The sequence below is a fragment of the Procambarus clarkii genome, chromosome 39 (genome assembly GCF_040958095.1).
Source record: "Procambarus clarkii isolate CNS0578487 chromosome 39, FALCON_Pclarkii_2.0, whole genome shotgun sequence".
Lineage (NCBI taxonomy): Eukaryota > Metazoa > Arthropoda > Malacostraca > Decapoda > Cambaridae > Procambarus > Procambarus clarkii.
This window is the reverse complement of record NC_091188.1, coordinates 1,290,312-1,311,577: the sequence shown is the minus strand read 5'-3', so window position 1 is coordinate 1,311,577 and position 21,266 is coordinate 1,290,312. Positions and strand designations below refer to the sequence as shown.

General features: G+C 36.1%; 1 protein-coding gene across 1 annotated transcript; it reads left to right on the top strand.

The window, feature by feature from the left end:
• The first annotated feature begins 564 nt into the window (after positions 1 to 564).
• alpha-PheRS (phenylalanine--tRNA ligase alpha subunit) lies at positions 565 to 20,817 on the top strand. The gene is made up of 15 exons (XM_045745976.2): positions 565 to 767; positions 2,631 to 2,819; positions 3,193 to 3,347; positions 3,512 to 3,653; positions 4,849 to 5,091; positions 5,711 to 5,848; positions 6,716 to 6,865; positions 7,618 to 7,703; positions 7,994 to 8,119; positions 8,826 to 8,927; positions 14,025 to 14,203; positions 14,756 to 14,898; positions 15,373 to 15,528; positions 17,613 to 17,773; positions 19,099 to 20,817. The coding sequence occupies exons 1-15, from the start codon at positions 633 to 635 to the stop codon at positions 19,295 to 19,297; spliced, it is 2,304 nt and encodes a 767-aa protein (XP_045601932.1). The 5' UTR covers positions 565 to 632; the 3' UTR covers positions 19,298 to 20,817.
• Positions 20,818 to 21,266: the final 449 nt, after the last annotated feature.

The window sequence follows — 21,266 nt, the reverse complement described above, 5'->3', positions numbered from 1 at the left end:
CATATAGAACAGAGTGCACACTGTAATCCCTCATATAGAACAGACTGCACACTGTAATCCCTCATATAGAACAGACTGCACACTGTAATCCCTCATATAGAACAGACTGCACACTGTAATCATATAGAACAGAGTGCACACTGTAATCCGTCATATAGAACAGAGTGCACACTGTAATCATATAGAACAGAGTGCACACTGTAATCATATAGAACAGAGTGCACACTGTAATCCCTCATATAGAACAGAGTGCACACTGTAATCATATAGAACAGAGTGCACACTGTAATCCCTCCTATAGAACAGAGTGCACACTGTAATCCCTCATATAGAACAAAGTGCACACTGTAATCCATATAGAACAGGGTGCACACTGTAATCCCTCATATAGAACAGCGCATATTGCTGTGAATACTCAGCATTAAAGCATTTGAGGAAAAATTATTAGTTTAATAGTTTTTCCAATCGTTTAGTATTTAAATATAAGTACATGATTGCCTTCGTAAATATTTTAAACAGAAGATACTTAAAAGATAATGATAATATTGGTAATATTTATTATAGTGGTGGTGAGTGAGTATATATCAGATGCGGGAGTTGTCATCGGGAGAGGACAACACGAGTGAGCCGTGATGGAGGTCCAGCGGAGCATCCTCCTCGCTCTCCAGGAGAATGGTGTCCTCAGGTCGCAGGAGCTGGCGCTGGCTCACAACCACTCTCACCAGAAGGTGGTGGGCGCCATCAAGTCCTTACAGTCACTTGGCAACGTGAGTATTACGGCCAGGTGGTGGCAGCCATGTGTTGGGTGCTGGCAGCTGATATCCATGTGTTGGCAGCCAGGTGTTTGGTGCTGGCAGCCAGGTGTTGGTGTTGGCAGCCAGGTGGTGGCAGCCAGGTGTTGGCAACCATGTGGTGGCAGCCAGGCGTTGGCAGCCAGGTGTTGATGCTGATAGCCATGTGTTGATGTTGGTAGCCAGGTGCTTACAGCCAGGTGGTGGCAGCCAGGTGGTGGCAGCCAGGTGGTGGCAGCCAGGTGGTGGCAGCCAGATGTTGGCAGCCAGGTGTTGGCAGCCAGGTGCTGGCAGCCAGATGTTGGCAGCCAGGTGTTGGCAGCCAGGTGTTGGCAGCCAGGTGCTGGCAGCCAGATGTTGGCAGCCAGGTGTTGGCAGCCAGGTGTTGGCAGCCAGGTGCTGGCAGCCAGGTGTTGGCAGCCAGGTGTTGGCAGCCAGATGATGGCAGCCAGATGTTGGCAGCCAGGTGTTGGCAGCCAGATGTTGGCAGCTAGGTGCTGGCAGCCAGGTGTTGGTGTTGGCAGCAAAGTGCTTGCAGCCAGGTGTTGGTTCACCTTATGGTACAGTATCACATAGTCGGATACAGGAAATTTGTTAGTCCTATCAAGGTCCCTCCTCCCCTTTTCCGACCAACTACCGATGACTTTTCCTAGGATATATCTCGGAACACTTGCCTAACTCCCGGGTACCTATTTACTGCGGGGGGAACAGAAGAATTGGGTGCAGGATGGCGTGTTATTGGTGCCGGCTTCCTGTATTTGGCTCTCCTGCATCACTCTGGCCATGTTTCCTACAAAACAGGCTTCAGTTTGAAGAGTGGACCATTTTGGGAAAAGTTTGTGCAGGATGGCCATGTAATTCTTTGTCTGAATAATGACTCCCTGCCTAACCTAACAGAGGGATTGTAATTGTTTGATATAGGCCAGTGGGGAGCGGCATTTTGTATGTAGTGGATGAAGGAACATCTGCTCTATGAATGTTACCTACAGTACAAGTCCTATGAGTCTCGACTTTAATACTGGGGAGGTAGTGATGGTCCACTTTTGCTTGAACAATGGTTGTGAATCTTGGTTGCTAGGGCATGCTATGTCATGCCATGGAGTCTGCATAGTATGAAGGTACAACATCTAGCATTCTGCACAGTACAGTTCAGTACAATGTTAATTCAACGAATTATATAGGACCAACCCGAATTCGTTGCAGTGAAGGATTAGTTGCAACCAGAGATGCTTCCAGGATGCATTTCCCATGAACTATGGGCTGGGACATGCCCATAGCCATTTACATTGTATTTGCCTTCCTATGTTGAAGGAAGGCAAGTACAGTATAATGTAGAATATGGTGAAAAAAAAGGAGAAATACCATCAAAAGCTGGGAATATAATTACCTGGTCGACTACTAACACAAGCAGAGACCACATTGCATGCATCGTAACTTTGGCCCTCATCATATTTTAATTGATATATCTGTAAATATTGCATCTACTGTATAGGCTTGATTGGTATCTTTTTATTAATAAATTTCTCTTAGTTTATATTAGGATTTTTCAGATCATTATCTGGTACAGTATTCATATATTTAATCAGTTTTGAAACAAAAGTACAGTAGGTGCCTAAGTGGCCGGATACTTTACTCTTTTTATTTTTTTACTCTAAGGAATAAAATACTGGGTGAATCTTGTCTTAATAGCAAAAGAGGGTTTTACTTGATTAAATAAGGTTAAGTATTTGGTTTAGGAAATCTCACTAGCATGCATGCGAGTTTTAACATTTTGTTGTACTCAATAGCTTGTTGTTTTTACTAAAATTGAAGCTAATTTAAGATTTGTCTTGTTTGCAGGTTATAGATGTAAAACAAATGGTTCTTAAGACATGGGAGTGCACTGATGAAGGTGCCAGCTTGGCCACCAACGGCTCTCATGAGGCACAGTTGTTCAACTCCTTGCCACCAGAGGGACGCTCTCTGGGGGATATTAAAGCCAGTTTCCCAAATTCAAATTTTGCTCTTGGAGCAGCCATGAAAAATAAGGTAAGAACTTTAAAAAGGATTACTGTACTTGGAAATGTTCTAAGTTAGACTAAATATTCTCACAAGTATTATAAAAAAAAATTTATAGGGGAAAATGGCATTTTTAATTGTCATGTCTCGATATGCACAAAGGATTACATTCCTGGAGAGCTATGGCATGGCAGCCAATGGGAAAGGGATTTTACCGAATCCTGTTACCGAATATTTACTTATCAAATACTTTTCGGGGAAGGCGCCTGCCTCACTTGTAAAGTGAGGTTTGCCTGGTAGTTTGTACTTCATATAAAATATTGTATTGTCATGAGAAAATATTTCTATTTCATTTGTAATTTCTGTTTGTAATATATATATATTAAGAATTAATGTTTTTCAGTGGTTAAGAAAAGAAGGAGAGAGAGTAATCCCTGCTGTGGCCTCCATTGATGATGTAGTACAAACCCATCTAAAAGCGATTGCTTCTGGAGCTGAAAATAGTGTACCAGATAAGATCAAAGCTGATTATAAGAAGAGGAAACTGATTAAAGAAGTGTAAGTTGCTCCCATTGGTGTCATGAATAACTTACGGCAATATTTGATTTGTTTCTAATTTTTAAAGTAATACCCTTGCAAACTTTTTAAATTAATTAAAACAATATTTAATAGTGGATAGTTATAATTTAAGATACTATGACTTTACTGATTTCTGTCTACAGTGACATGACTGTATTTGAAGTTAGCAAAGGCAGTGAGTTCACTACCTCAGTTGTGAAGCAAGAGGCAGAGTTAACTAAAGAAATGATTGAGAGTGGTCAATGGAAGAACAAGACCTTCAAACCTTTCAACTTCAAATCAAAGGTATGTGATAGAGGAGTAGTTCAAATTAGTATGAAATATTTTATAATTCATAGTTCTTGTAAGTAATTTGAAATTAGATGACATTTCCTCTTAAGCAGAGCTTAGTTTCAGTATTATTTTTGTTTAGGGGTCATATGCAATAATTTATATTTTAGATACAAAGTAGGTCATGATTACTGTATCTGAGAATAAGAGTGAAATTGATTGCAATGCAAATAGTCAGAATGTGTTTATACTCAAGGTAAGCACAATAACATTATATTAAGGCTGGGGTTACCCAGGACATGGACATAACATCACCCTTAAAGAAAGGATCAGGCTTCAGTTCGTTCTCCACACGTTAGGGGACACTGGAATGAGGACATTTTTAGAGATTCACTTTCTGCAAATGAATACTGATCTTCACAAAAACAGCATCAAGGTGCAATGAATGCAGGTAAAAAGACAAAACATGGGAATCTAAGATAGTGTTGCATACAACAATTAAACCAAGTATACAAAGAATGCTTACATTTATGACTAGAGATGTTGAAAAGGTTAAGCAGCATATGTCAGGTAACCAGATGTTTGGCCTTGGATTCAAGCTCAGCAAGGGGTCATTTAGTTTTATTCTCTAGTGTAAATAAATGAGGAGCCTCGATTGGTAGAGGGAGCTGTTGCATTTATTTGTTAGGGCCAAAAAAAGATTGATAGAGATTAGTAACATATAAAACTTTGAACACTACAAAGGAACTTGTATCATAGTGGGCTTGCAAGCACTCTCAAGTTGTCGTTATGTAACTGAATTAAAGGGCATGAACATGTAAATGAAATAATTAACTTAAAAACAGTGTAAATGCCCGCTGTAGCATATATTGCTGGAACTGTTAATAAAAGTGGCTGGAGAAAAAGATGGGCAAGTGCGAGACATTTGACAAGATAAAAAAATGTCTAAGAGATAAATTTATGGCAAGAATGTTATACAGCAATAATATACAGTATTATAGAAATTAGAAAATCATTTATAGCAATACTTGTATTTAAATCATAATTCTAGTGACTCCTGGATGCTTGACTTAATCCAAATGATTTACTCAGTGGTATATCACACCATTGTCATTTTTTTATATTGACATTTTACATTAATATTAATACAGTACTATATATATATATTGAAGAACAGTATTTGGTCATTCATGTTCTTCTGTATCCTCAGGGAAGGATTGAACAGCGGTCCGGCTATCTCCACCCATTAATGCAGCTAAGATCAGAATTTCGCCAGATCTTCTTAGAAATGGGTTTCTCCGAAATGCCCACCAACAATTTTGTCGAAAGTGCTTTCTGGAATTTTGATGCTCTTTTTCAACCTCAGCAACATCCAGCACGAGATGCACACGACACCTTCTATGTGGCCGAGCCAGGAAAGACAAGTGGTGTACCTGAAGAATATCTGCAAAAGGTTAGTAACAATATTGTATAAGGACTTGTGTATCTGTTAGGATGATGATAATATATCTTCACAAGTCCAGAGCTGGTGGTTCTCCTTGTCAGGAGCCCACACTTCTATGTTTCTGCTGCAACCAGAAATTCTGGGGTGGAATAGAATGTAGAACGTCCCCATGGAAAAAGCAACTTGCAGAAACCAGCCAAGATAACACTTCCAGCACAACGGAGCATGGCACAGTAGCTTGGGCAACTCGACCCAGGGACAACCAGGCCACACGACATAAGACCAGTCACTCCTCATACACTGATATGAACTGAACCTACTCTGACCTGTGCCAGCCTAACCAACACAATGTGGTGTCAGCTGGACTGACATGGCTGTGTGGGGCAAAATAGGGATGGATAAAATGCTGCTATTCAAAAGCTGCTAAACCGGAAAGGGAAATATAAACAACAAATTTAGACAATTGCTGGCTTAGTTAATGGGTCGATAAAATAATCACACAGTTCTCGGTACTGTACTTAAAAAGTAATTAATCATGAATCAGATTTAGGAAAGTTCTGTGAATAAAATAAAATGTTACCCTTTTACAAATTTATATTACTCGAATTTACTACAAAGATTTCCACAGGTGAAGAAAACGCACACAAGCGGTGGATATGGCTCCGTTGGATACCAATATGATTGGAGCAGGGACGAGGCTTACAAAAATCTTCTGCGTACTCATACCACAGCTGTTAGTGCACGCATGCTGTATAAACTGGCTCAGGTAATATGTACATGACATTTATATTTACTGTACAAGTCATTAAACTGCTTAGGACTTTAATTCAGTTATGTTACTTATACATGGACAACAGCTACATTTTGGATTTTGAATGTAGAATGTAGTCTTGAACATCGCCATATAATTTGTGGTGTTTAGCAACTCAGTGCAGATGAGTTCCTAAGTATCATATCGGCCTCATTCTGTAGGCTGCACCAAAAACCTCTTATTTCATCTTTGCTTCTGTCATCAAAAGGTATATATGCAATAGCAATTGCCATCTTTACTCTTTCAAACTTGAATTTCACTCACAATCACCCTGTTCTGCAGTGCAAGACATTCATTGTACCATACCATTCATAATTCATTAACAAGCATGTTGTTTCTTTCCTGCCTTCACATTTTTTCACTGTTTTTCATAGAATATTCACTCGATTCCATTCTCCATTACCATTTTCGATGATCTTTGTCTCGCACGAACTTAACACGTCAATCTTTCCATCTTAAAATCTTTTGTCATTTCCAACCTCTGTTCTTGATTCTTACCTCTTGCAGTTTGCTCAGTCACATGAACCTGTCTGCTTTCTGGGGCCGGGGCAGCTAAAGAATCCAAAATCTGAGGTTATTTATATTGTTATTCTGGAGAATTTGAGGAGGGGGATGGATTCATAGTAGGGAACTATGATGGTAATTGCAACACATGTTGGTATTGTGGGTGAGGAGTATAAGCTAAATATAGTATACTGTAGGCAAATTTCAAATTACAGTGGGTAAATAATTAATAGCAGAATTAAAACCATTGGTTTATAATTATATATATATATATATAATGCTATTTAGTATATATATATATTTTTGTTTTTGTTTCAGGAAGGATTCAGACCAGTCAAGTTTTTCTCCATAGACAAAGTATTTCGAAATGAAACATTAGATGCAACACACCTTGCTGAATTCAACCAGATTGAGGGTGTGGTGGCTGACTATAATCTGAGCATTAAAAACCTTATGGGATTAATAAAGGTATCTTAATTCTTTATTTATGCAGTTTTAAATACATTTGTTATATTATGTATACTGTGCTGTAGTTTACAAATATACATAGTGAAGGCTCTTTTGACAAATATCTTTTAAAGGCTGATGTTTATTTAGTGTTCTTATGCCAATATTTATAGCTTTTGAAAGCAAAAGGAAATGCGTGTCAAACTTCAGATCATGTTCTCGGCCCACCACCTGACCTAGGAGCCTCACTTTCAAGAGAATGGGTTGAACCTTGGTAATTAATTTTGTGGGAAGACTTTCAGTCTGTGGTAGGAGGGTCTTCATAGTTCTCAGATGAAATAATGTGAAGGTTTAAAGGTTTGTATGCAAGACTCCCGTACTGCCAGGGCTGGCTCGTGGCACCAGAAACTGCAGGAGTTGCCCTGGGGACCAAGTGCTAAGGGGCACCTTAGTACATGGTAGTTCAATATGTAGTGGTTACTGAATGATGGGTTAGTGAACTTCACTTTTAATAATCAGCGAGTATATTCGTAAGTCTTCTAGTTTCTGTTGTTGGGGCCTGAAAGCCTATTAAGCCATCCCCCTAGGCTAACTACTGACGTCTCGTGTAGCTTTTTACTGCTAGGTGAACAGAATCCAAGATTGCACATATACTGGATGTTGAATAAATTGTTCCAATCCAGTGGATTTCCATGATACATATACAGTACAGATGTGAGAAAAAATATTCATTTTATTAATAGAACTTGTACACGGAACTCTCTATTTTCCAGGGTTTCTTTGAAAAGATCGGCATAACCAAGCTGCGCTTCAAACCTGCATATAACCCATATACTGAACCATCTATGGAAATTTTCAGGTAAGACACAGTTTGTGCAGTGAACCCTCAATTTACACAATTGCAAATAAAGTGAATGCACACTTAGGTAGATTTGTAACACCAAAATTTGTAAAGTGGTTGCTGAAAGTAAATGCAAATGAGAGTTGGTTTTACATTTACAGTATATAAACTATTTTATATAATTATAAAGAATATAAAAATAAGTGTATTTTTTGTATTAAAAAATAATATTTTTCAAATACACCTTAGTGTATTTCTCTACAGTGTTACATTTGAAATTTGAAAGCTTGTGTTATTGTTGTCCTCAGTTACCATGAAGGTTTGAAGAAATGGGTTGAAGTTGGCAACTCTGGCATGTTTCGTCCCGAGATGTTGCGACCAATGGGGATCCCAGAAAATGTCACTGTTGCTGCCTGGGGCCTGTCATTAGAGAGGTAATGTGAATTTGTTATTTTGACTCGATATAGTTTTTCCTATAAAATTTCCTCCATTCTGAAAATTGATTTAACCTTTTATAAGATACTATCTCCACTTAGGCACTCACCATTTTTATACCTCTATAAATGTACAGTATTAGATGGGGTACCCGGCTGTGTCTGGGTCTCTCTCCTCAACCCCTTCTTCCGTCTTTCGTCTCCTACTCCCCTCCTTCTCCCCTCCGTCTTCTCCTCTTCTCTCTCACTCCCGTCTTTCTTTCCATCTTCTCTCTCTCCCACTCCCCCTATTTCTTCCCCTCTCCCCCCCCACTCTCCCAATCACATTCCCTCACTCCCCTCCGCACCCACTCTCTCCATTCCTCTTGCCTCGCTCATAAATATATATATTCTGTATGTATATAATATTTGTCAATTTAATTTATGTTCATTCTATAATACTATGGCCAAAACTGAAATGAATAATCTTAAGTGTACCAAGATCATAATAAAACTGAATGAAAATATTAGTTGTCTGACTGGAAATTCATGATTGTAATTCTTAGTGTCAATGATTGAGTAGGCCGTGCAATGAACTAGCAATCACTGTTGAGCCCAAATAGTGCTTTTTGTGATGTATTTATTTATGAATTGTGTTTATTTGTTCATCGTGACAAGAAGATTTAGAAGATCGTGACATTAGATTTTTTTTTGTTGACCATTGCAGGCCAGCAATGATAATGTATGGGATCAACAATATCCGAGAACTGGTTGGCCCTCGGGTGAAAATGGAGCTGATCCTCGACAATCCTGTCTGCACCATTGACAAGTAGGCCTTACGTGCTGTGCGCTACATTTTTATATAATTTTCTGTACCCTCCTCCCACTTGATGTTGCACCCCAAATGAATGTGTGATTATGTAAGTGTTGGATTTGAACAAGTGTTGTAACTGACAAAAATTCAAAGGAAAATGTTGTGGGGTTATGAATTTATGATATCATGAGTTAGAATTGACAATGACAGTTGTCTTTTTTATTTTACAAACCATGGTTTGTGTGTGGAGTTTATAATGGGGATTAAAAATATCTTTGACTGTGACCCGAGCTACAGTACATGTATATATTATATATATATATATACTATAGTGTGCGTGTGTAATGTAATTTATGGGAAATTGATATAAAGTACAAGATATAACCCTTGCTGCTGATGTTAGTTTAATATGCTGTTACGTATACTAAAATACCCAAGATCACAGCAAATGAGATTTCTGTGGGCTGACATTGAAATTGTACTGCTGAACACTCTACTTAAGTAACCTAAAATGTCTCTATTTATACTTCATTGTGTCGGGGGACAGGAAGCCAGGATGCAACCTCACAACAAGCCGACTAACTCCTGAGTACTTACTTACTGCTAGGTGAAAATAAATGTGCCCAACTATTTCTGTCCCGCCTGGGATTCACACCAGGAATTCTCAATTGTACGTCAAGAACGAACCCAACTGTACTATTGGGACCTTTTCAGTTGTCATTTACTGCATCTCATTCTCTCATTTATCTAGTGGTATCATATTTGTATAAGATGCCTCTAGTTGTAAGCCACATCTTTAAGTTTAATTATCTTCTTTATCCTTTAAATGTACATACCATCTTAAAATGCTAGAGCCATGGTGTCTTCTGAATTTATTTCCTGCCCTATTTTTTTTATTTTTTATTATTTTCAAATTTGCAAATGTTGTTCACTCCTGTGTTTAAATTGTATATATATATACATAAATAATAAACAATGCAGGTCCCTTTGAAGGCTCTGTCCTGAACTCCACTTAAAATAGTTCAAACTTGGACATAACTCAATTTATGCCTGGGGTCTGCTTTCCTTGAGTTAATCACACCCTAGATTGAGATAACCCATGCTCTTCCTTCCAATAAGATTCTTTAGTCCCATAGTTTATAGTAGAGATCAAGTAAAGAAGTATTGGGTAATTGGTGAGGTCAAGTATTGGGATAAAAAATGTGCAATTTGTATTGATGTAAATACAGTAGAGTGCTAGTTGTTTAAAGTTGTATGGATGCTGACTTGAGACACGTCGTCATATTTTAGAAGTAGTGTTTATAAAGATGCATGAAAGTGGTGTTTGGATGTTATGTAAACTAAATATGCTCATTTTCTCTCATTTAATAAATTTAGCTTTGATTAGATGTATCCTGAGTGCAGTATCTATGTATTTTCTTCATTTATGCATGTATTTTATAAGGCATTTCATTACTGTTTTAAGATGTTGCAATGTGTTTGTTTTTGCAGGAAAAATCATTGTTTATAAATATAAAATTTTGTTGGATGTGGTAATGGATATAATTTATTTGTTTTTTCAATCTACATTGTCTTGATATCCAGCATTTTTATTTTTTTGTATGTTGTATTGGTAATTTAATTATGCTTTCCTCTGCATGTTGAGGATTGTATAATGGGGTAATGAATGGCCAGTATTAGCAGGTGCCTGTTTTAGATAGCAGTAATGTTACTATATTTTGTTTGTAACAACTGGTACACTCTGTAATGTACATTTATTATATTGCTTTTTTTTTTAAATGGGTAGAATTTTTTCTGGCATGTACCTTTTTAATAAAATAGTGACATTATAATTTCTTATGATTTTAATCCATTGTAGTAGATTCCCATTAGCAGAATTCTGGATGACGACATTTTCTCCTTGAATTAATGTCAAATTATTTGGTTGTAACATGTAATTCCAGAGTACTGGGTTCGTAATTGATTGTTTTTCTTAAACCTTAAAGCCATCAGGGATTTTGTTTAGAAATAAATCATCGTCATTTGTCAACTCGAGAAAATTAATGTTGTCAAAAAAAAATTGTACTGTGCTGTAGTAAAAATTTATTTTTGTGTTCCGACAACTTGTGCAATCTTGAAATGTTGTTGGCTTACAACATGCAAATGATACGTGGTGTTCAAATGTTCAGTGTTTGTCAACACACTGTCACAGCTCACAGGTAGATAACAACATGGTGCATACTTAACCTTCAGCATAATAAAGCTTTAATTAATTGTAATACAAAATATTATCTTGTAGGAGAGAATATCCACTCGCCAAATCTTCTACAACGTATACTGCAGCACCCCACTATTTGGGACAGTTGAGCAGGGTTCTGCATCAAGGAGCTGTCATTTTAAAAAAAAAATTGCAAACATTCATTAACTCTCAAATGAAAGCAGAGTTGTGTGATCTGTGTGAAGTCCTTCACTCGTGACATTTTAGACGACTGATCCAGGGTCTGTCAGATGTGCAAAATTCAAACTATTTTGAAAATAGTGAGTCAAAAGTATCGGCAGCCTTCTCAAATTTTTTGAACATTAAAACTACTACATAGTGCTATCTAGTCTTCTAGGCTTGGTGTCTTTTTTTTTTATATAATTATTACATATCTATAAATGTAGATTTATAATATTAGTTAAAAATTTTGCTGTTGATTGCATATGACCTTTTAAGAACTTACAATTTTTTCCGTGGACTAAAGAGAGACATTGTGCCATTTACACTTTTGTTGATAGTCTATAAATCTTACTGATGTACAGTAGCTACATAAAAGCTTTATTTATATATTGACCTTATCACTGTACTTTACTCCAGTCAACTATGCTTTAATTTTTTATACAGTCAGTTTACCAATCTTGACATCATAAAATGTCGTGCACTTCAGTTCAGAGACATGGAGGTAGAGTGACTTTCATGTTGATTGTCTATACTAATCCATTCTCATGTGCACCTTCAAATTGGTCTGTGTTCATTCTCTTTAATAACTGTGTGGATTTTCACTACCCTCTTGAATACATCCTTTTAGCTGCTTGTATTTTTCAGAATGTTGTCTGGTTCTACACAAAGCCCCACTCTAATACTGCTACTTGATGTACAATGTTGTTATTTTGACTTGTATAATTTGCTGATGTAATTTAGTTATTGCCTTGACAACTGATTTTGGTTTGCTGTTTGTCATATTTTGTTATCTATTAAGCTTTGATTCTTTTCATTTATTGTCCATGACAAATTTTTATTTCTAAAATGATATTGTCCTTGCAGAATGTGTGATAGAATTATTGCTAAATTAGCTTTTCCTTTCAGAGCCACATTTTATCTTGGCAAATCGTTTCCCTTTAGCCATTTAGTACACAACTCTATGGAATGATGTGTCAATTCTCTTTTTCAATGGTTCTGTAGTCAATGTGTATTTTTTCCCCCGCATTATATAACTTACATTAATACTTCAGTGGTTGTGATATGCAAATATTTTCATTTTCTCTGGCACATGATCTCTCAACCTTGCCTGGTTTGTGAAGTTGCAACTTTGGCTGGAATATGACCTTACAAGTTGAGCCGTCACACTAAGCAGATGATGAATGACAATTACGTGGCTGAATCACACGCAGAAAATGAAAAAATGCCAACATTTTGGTATGCCCAGGACCACTGTCAAGTCATGTAATGGAAAGAGAGTGAAAGAAAATGAGAAGTGGTGAGATGAATGAAAGATAAAGATAAGAATAAGATGAATGAAAAAGTATGAGAAAAAATGGATGAAATGAAAGAATAAGAGAAAAAGGTAAGAATAAAGAGAATCGGGTAAAGTAGAGGGGTTAGAAGTAAGGGAAGGGAGAAAAAAAGAGGAATGGGGAAAAAGGGTATAAATAAAAAACTTAAATAGAAGGAAAGAACAAAGAGAACAAAGATCTAGTAATGAAAGAGAGAGACAGGAAAGAGAGCCTAGAGAGGTCAAAGCTAAGTCAGATCATGTTTGTTCAGAATGTTAAGAGCATTTAAGTATGTACTGTGAAAGGGAAGAGTCAACTGCAACAGTGCCAGGATTAAGGTTCATGCATGTTGTGTATACATGCATGTATAGTATAATGTACACTATATCAAAGTCATTTGATTCACCTAGGATATAAAATCCTAGGTGAATCTGCCTTCTTTGACATCACTATCTATGTCTTCCTGCTCTTCTATTGGTATTCTGATTGATATCTAGGAACTCTTGAAAAAGGGGAATGTGGGTAAGTAGACAGTGCTATGTGGCCATCCTTATTTAGCACTTTCTTCTGACAATTATTTTACTGTTTCTATAGCTGGTATGGCATTGCTTTTGTCATTTTTGCAAGCTTGATGCCTGACAATCCCATGAAGTGAGAAATTGTATAATGATGATAAATGAGTGTTCAGAATTATTTAAGAAATATTTGAAGCATAAATATTTATCTACTAGAATTTTAACAAGTTTTGTGCTAAATATTTAGGGGACAGTTCAATACAACCTGCTGGAGAGCCTAAACTCAGTAGGTTAAGAAGAATTACTGAAACAGAATTTACCATAAAGACAAATGTGCTACACTTTGTCGTGGTGTATGTGTATTTACTACTATATGTCACTTAACAAATGCCTTTCAAATAAAAAATATTGTATAATCAAAAATATAAAAAAATTTGTTTATAAATGTTATGGCTATTTTAAAGTTATAAAAAGTTGTACTTTATTATTAATGCTAGTGAATTATATCTGGTTGATTTTATAATTTAGTTTGTCAATATGTGGTTGTGAATTTGTTGAAAGAGAACAAATTGGTCTTTAGTTATATTTTTGCTGTACCTCCCACTACTCTAATGGTGACTTATGACAGATGTGATATTATGTACTGCAGCATCTGTGTATGTTACTCATACACAGTGTATGTGTATGTTACTATTGCTCATGTTACTAGATCTTATGTAATTAAAATAATTTCTTCTTTTATACTATGGGTATCTTATTTACTTAAATAGGCCAGTAAGGCTGCTGTATTGCTACTCTTAATTCATATGTTCTTATACCTGTAGTACTTTTTAATACACAACCACTAATGGCATTTACTTGGCAGGTTCAGAAAACGAGAAGAGCCAGACAAGAGCGGAGCTCCAACAGTACAGTCCCTAACCAAGCGGCAGGAGCTAATTTTAGATAGGTTGTTAGCCCTGCAAGCAAAGGTTGCCAACATTGCTGCTAAAATGGGTGTCAATCTGGAGGAGTCTGACACTGCTGTCACCACTCAGTTGACTGGTTAGTACTGATTGTAAGGGCACGTGTAGGTGTCTTGCTAGTTACAAACAGGTATTTTATTTGTTGTGAGCTATAGGTGTTTACATTATTTAAATGTATTATATGGAATAGTCTATGTTTATTTTGATGAGAATTTAAAAATAATTTATATTGATCATTTACCATTTTATTATGGTAATAAAACTTAAATGGATTTTATCTAGTGCACCACAGAGTACTATATCATGTGCAATATTTATTCATATTGTGTTTTTGGACCACAAGCACAGGTTACTGTGTGTAGCTTATAATATTAACATGGTGACCCCTAGAGCTTTTAATCAAATAGCATAGCAATGAACCTAGGAAATGATTATTAGTAGAGTATTGGTTTATTATTGGCATATACAGTATGGGGGTTGGCCCCCCATCAGTACCTTCTCGGCACTTAAGGATGGTGCAGAGACAAATGCTTCCAGGTCTCTGGACAGTCACAGTTCTATTGGAACCAGAATCATTCAGTGCTTATTTTTTGTTATTTCACAATTACATTAAAAAGAATTCTTTCCACAGGTGGGCCAAAACTGGGAGTAGTGCATGATGTGGTTATTTATGCTGACCCTCGGCGGCCGCCATACAGCATCCGAGCTTTGGCTAATGCACTCTCCACAACCTACTCTATTTGTTTACAGGTCCACTGTCACTCCACGGTCAAGGTAAGCTGCATACAGTCTCTTGAATAGTTTTAGTTTTCATGATCACTCTTTTATAAATAACATTAGAAAACTTTATTTCATTTTTTCCTTATTTTTGTTTATAAACTGGAGATAAAATCTTTCAATCTGTAAAATCACTTGGTGTGAATGTAGCTTGGTTTATCTACATCGTTATCTTTGTGTTGATGTAAATGTTTGTATTGGTATGGCCAAATGTAAACAAGATGAGGGGTTGTTTGAACTTGCATGATGTTAAACAACTTACATATTTGTACATTATCAAAATATAGTAAACATTCAAAGACTAGAATTTTAATACGTTAATTATAGTTTAAAGACTCAACACTAGACTCATTCTCAAGTTACAGTATATTAATTTTTTTAATAGATGTGAAAATAATACAGTATAGCATACATTATGTATTGCCCAAGAAAAAAAAAGAAAATAACCTGTGGTGCTTTTCCTATGGGCAGGAAGTGTCAGAGAAACTTCAACAGTTTTGGGGAGTGAAACGTGGAGTAGAACGCACCGACAGCGATGTGTGCCTAACTCTAGTGTGGAGACAAGATGGTGACTCTCCCACAGCCCTTATGCCGACACTAACAGTGTCTCCATTGGCAGCTAACAAGGTAAGATTGATCATTATTTGTCTGGAAATAATAATAACAATTTGTAAGTTAAGACAAATTTCTAGTAGGCTTAAATTGTATGAGCAATGTAACATTTAATTTAATGTATTGAACAGCTGAGCTGGGAACCATACATAACTTACAAAATATTTCAGGTGTGCAACATTATATATTACCAAAGAAAATGTTTAATGTTCAACATTTAAATCCATATACAGTACTTCATCAGAGACATCTACTCACTTTCTTTATTGCAACTGTCTGCTTTCTTTACCTCTGGTTCACGCTTTGGCAGTGTGTTGATTACTGTACAGCATTTGGTTTTGTTCTTTTTGTTCCAGCTACAGACTTGACTCATACCAGCCTTGTCTTCTTTTGACAGTTGGGTTAAGGTTTGCTTCAATTTCTTGCCTTAGAAACCAGATCTCTTCTACTATGTTGCTTTGGGCCAGAGGGTCTGGTACACTTGCTTTGACTGTATCCTTTACTTGGTTTCCTCAGGTCAATTAATTCAGTGGCTCAGCATTTTGAGAGCAACTGTAAGTAACTGGACTTTCACAAACCAGTTACTTTCTCTGCTCTCATTGAGCCCTGTACTGCACTCACCCGAGATCTCTGATTTGATGGGCAGTGTGCTCACTGAGATACCGCACTTGCCAAGAAAACTCATTTGTAGGTACAGTATAGGGAACGATTCAATACTCCTGCAGGTACATGGGGCTCACAACCTGTTCATCGGGATTCCATCGGGATGCCATATTGAAAAAATCACCTGCATCCCTCCTGGCTGTGAGAGCCTCAGTACAGTGAGAGCAACCAAGGGTAATACATGCAACTGGCACTCCCAGCACCACTTAATAATAATGAATAAAATACATAACTGTGAATATTTTGCGACAATAGTTGGGCAAGGTAAGGTAAGGTAATTATCAGGAGAGAGAAACTGTGATGATAGTGTCATAAATGATCCTGACTCTGATAAAGACTATGTACAAGGTTCAGATATCAGTGAGCCCAATACTAGTTATGATGTTCACAGCATGAGGCAAAGACAGCCACAGCACTGGACCATTGTTTCATGCATTTATGCATCATGAAACGACCTCGTGCTCCTTTAGAAAATAAACTTGTAGAAAATTATTCATATTCAGGATTTAGTGACAGGAATCTGATGATGAAAGCAGTACTATGGTGTGGCTAGACTTAGTTATGCAGTAGGATTCATCTAGAATGCCTACCAATGGTGTTCTTTGGATTTTTGTAGATACTTGTATATGATCAGCAAGCTTCCCTCGTTTTCTTGATAGAACTAGATTCTGGTCTTGGCTCTTGGTAGGTCTGTGTTGGTCTCAGTGTAATTTTGGTAAGGCTTAGACACCATGGAACCACTACATAATCCAACTTGGGTCTCACAAATGTCATCATCCATATACTTCAATGCAATTTTGAATATGGCCAATATAGCATATGCTTTGATGTGGTCTTCTGGTTATAGCTTACTGTGAAGGTACTTTCTCTGGCAGAGATCTTTTGTCTTTTTATACACTGAATAATGATTATTCTCACTTGTCCCACAAACTATTTTGTGGTCTTGGTCCACATGAGGATTCATTGGCATATTTTGTTTAGGTGTGGCACTTGTTTAAGGCTTTTATTTTTCTCAATACATACTGTAATCTGTAATACTGTAAATAGCATCATGTGCAAACATGTTTATACAACTCTATCCCTGCTGGTAGATCATTTATGTATATTGTACTATAAGCATTACATTACTAGGGGTAGTACCAAGCCCTATAGGATTCTAGTGATGTTCCTCCAGTCGACTTAATGCCTTTAGCCCTTGCATTACGCAAATCTGTTGCTAGACTGCCCACATGTGCCATTCTAAAAATATTTAGTAGTCTTTCCATGACAAAGGCCAGTCAGCTCACAACTGAGAAATCATTTATATAAATGAAGAGAAAGATCTTGTGCTTACTGAAACATATTCCATGCTTCCATCTTTGTAATTAGAATGAAGGCTATGAAGCACAAAAAAGTTTCCTGATAATTCATAAACCTAAACAAGTTTCATATTTCAGATTTGCGGCGAGCACAACATTGGGCGATACTTATCTAGGCTGGTGGAAGCGGCTGCCTGCCCCATAAACCTGTACGAGTGCTTATCCAACTCTGTCTTCACTGCCCAAGTAGATGAACTTCTTGATAAGTGTCATTCAAAATTTACTCTAGGGAATAATAAGTAAGTAAATTTTATGTTTCAGTCTTATTATGTATTTGTCTAGTATTTAATAATATGTTAATGCAACATTATACAAAGTGAAGGTGCATGATGTAAAATTGTTTATGTACAGTATTATTTATTTGAATTGGCCATAGATTCTTTTAGAACCTGTAGTTTCAACTTATGTGCACTGTACTGTACATACTTCGAGTGGTCCATATATAGGTAAACACAGTAGTGTTGCCACATTATAACTGGATCCAAACAATATGCCATCCTTCTATCCTGAGAATGTATTCAGATATACTTATTGCTTAAAGATTTTGCTCTTAAATTAAAAAAAAGCTTTAATTTAATTAAAGAAATTAGTAACCCAAAAATTTACTCAAATATTTTATATTTTTCTTTGATACTATTTGAAAGCAAAGATGTGTTGCTATACACTTGATTTAAAGTTATGAATAATTATATGTCTGGATTATATACAAGAAATTTGTGATTCTGGCCTAAAATTTAGGGGAAAAAAAAGATATATATAAAAAGCAAGAGTTTATAATGTGCAGTGTGTGGAAAAAATGCACCAGACCAGTATTATTCAAAAGTCTCTAGATATTCAGGATGCCAAAGGAAGCCGTCACTGAGGAATGATCCATTCAGTCAAAGGAATAGAGAATGCATAATTTCTGATTCTGAAAAGGTGGTAAGCAGAACACTGTAGTTATAACAATGTAACAAAGACCTGCATCTTATCAAGTGCCCATGAGTTATTCTTGTAGGACTAATACGTAACTTAGCCATAGATGCTTTTCACTTCCTGTTTTGGTGACAGGATGACTCATGGAAATAAGCCACATTTGATATATGTAATTTGTTATCCATAATAACTAACCATATATTTAAGAGGTTATGGATTGCATTTTAAATGCCAGGGTAGAAATTTGCTCCTGGAGCAGGGATAGGCATAAATAACTTCTTACTCCTAATGTCTGCTACCTCATAACAAGCAACAAATAAGCCTGGGGACACGGCAAAATTCAATCATCTTAAATCTACTAAAGATGAGGCATTACCATTGTTAGATTTCAATCACTAATGAGTGACATGGGACCTTCAATGAATTCCACATGAAAACTACTGTTACTTTCTTTTTCAGACACAGTACAGTACTTCCATGGTGATTCCACATACACAAATATTTGCTTCCAATTTGAAATATGAAAGAATACTAGTAAAGTCTACTGTATTATGTCATTTTCCTTGTGTTTCCTTCTATTGACTAAAATGTTATCTAACAATTGACATGGACACTGTGGCAGGTTTTCATAAATTATAATTTTTTTCAGAGAACGAGCTAGTTATGTGAATGAACTCGATGCCAGGTTGAGTAAAGAGTCGTATCTTGCTACATCGAACATAACTTTGGCCGATTTTATTGTTCTCTCCAATCTTCTACAATTACGCATGTTAGAATCGGCACCACCTAATGTACAAAAGTGGAGTAAGGGCTGTCTAGCACACCAACTTTGTAAAAACTTTATTTAATAGTTATATAATTCATTATAATTATTTACCAGACTTAATAAAAATTTAACTTAAAAATATCTAGAATTATATAAATAATTAGATAACGAGTACAGTATCAAATGGCATCAACTTAATTTTCATTTTGATTAAAACTCAAACTGTCGTGAGAATATGTAGCTATGTATGCATTATTAGTACTTATATTTATTAAGATGGTACAAGCTGGATAAAGATAATTAGCATGAATGTGTGAACTCAACACCTAAAAATTAGTACCTGGACATAATCTGAGAAATCTTAAGGGATTCCACTTAGGTAAGGAGTGGAATAAATGTGAACTGCAAAATAGTTCATTATACAATACTCATTACGTTTTTTTTTTTTTAGAAAAATTAAGAAAGCATGTGTGTGTGCCAAAGGTATAAAGCACAACAAATTGTATACCGAGGAATTTGATGTGGTTTATGTATAACCAATGGTGTTACTAGAAAATCACCCCCATATGTTGTAGCTTTCGTAGTTACTCCATGTTTATAAGCTAATTAGGCATTCATATATTTAACACTAAAAACTTGTAGATCAGAATTAAATGTTGGATTCATGGACATTTCAACCCTAAATATAACCTAAATAACTTTTAAAAACTCCAAATGTGACATAATGAATGTAAGGTAAAAAAATTAAATGTGCATAAGTACCATTTTCACATTAGTAAACTCTGCATTTCTTTAATTTTCTTCGTAAATGAAATGGCTTGGATAGCTTTATGCAAAGGAGATGTTGATGTTGCAAATGAGAAACATAAGTGTAAGACAGTCACCCAACATGTGACAATAGTGGACTGTATACTGGTATTTTTAATCTAATAAGGAAAGTTACCTGTTTTTTTTTTTGAACCTTGGACATTGTGTGTAAAATAGTTAGACCTGTCTGGAAGCAGGTAAATGACCAATCGTTTTAACATCGATGTGCATGTAAAAACAAAATGGCTGTGACACGATAACAGTTGGGTAGGAACAAATTTCCTAGTCATTCTGTTTGATTTTATTTTATAATTACAGTACTAGTTTTAATTATCTAAAATTCATTCAGTGGTTAGCTAAAATATTTGTGCTAATTTGTTGCTTTTATGTTGTGCATGATGCAATATAACTGGAGGCTGTTATACTGTATTGTGTACCAATGCTACATGTACTGTTATATCATGTAGATATTTAAAAACTTGCCTAAATCCTAATACAAGAATAGGTTAGAAAAGCTTTGTTCATCGAGAAATAAAAGAATTAAGATTACACGGAATTTCATGGACAGTTAAGTTTTCATCAGTTCTTGAAGACTGATAAATGTATGGTTCATTGGTTACCAGATTGGCAAATTATTCTCCTGTGACTTCATGGTATTTCCACTTTATAAGTGTTTGCATTAACATTGTGTTACTTGAACATGTACTGAAAAATATTTGGCTATAGGTATCCATTTGTAGGAGACACAATATGACCGGGAAAATTCTGTAAGACATTAAAATTGTACTTTTCAACTGACAGCTTTCAATTAACAAGTTCCGTGTGTTTTAGAAGAATGTTATAAAGAATATATGTTGACATTTGGAAGCAAATAATTATCAAAAAGAAGGCACCAAACTAGGAAGACACTGTAGCACTGACAGTAAAAATCTTTCACAAAGAAATTGCATTAACATGTATCAATGAAAAAATAAGGAGCAGCCAAGAGGACAATTAAAACCTAAACACTGTGTACTCCTAAGCACGCTCCTTACACTTACCTTGATGACCTCTACATCAACCACTTCCTTTATCTTTTTCCAAAGTCCACTTAATCTATCTCACCCTGTCCCTTGGAGTTACAGCAGATTGTATATTATTTATGACCATCACCTCTATTTCTTGATCCTTTTTTCTCTTTCAACTACCCTTACTAGATGCTTCTCCTTCCCACACCACCTCCCACTGAAAGAGAAGTGCATTCC

Bases quoted from the DNA above. Each gene is read 5' to 3' on its own strand.
- alpha-PheRS (XM_045745976.2), top strand. From the start codon at position 633: ATGGAGGTCCAGCGGAGCATCCTCCTCGCTCTCCAGGAGAATGGTGTC. The intron at 3,348-3,511 runs GTAAGTTGCTCC...TTCTGTCTACAG, and splicing joins AGGAAACTGATTAAAGAAGT to TGACATGACTGTATTTGAAG. The intron at 14,204-14,755 runs GTTAGTACTGAT...TTCTTTCCACAG, and splicing joins TGTCACCACTCAGTTGACTG to GTGGGCCAAAACTGGGAGTA.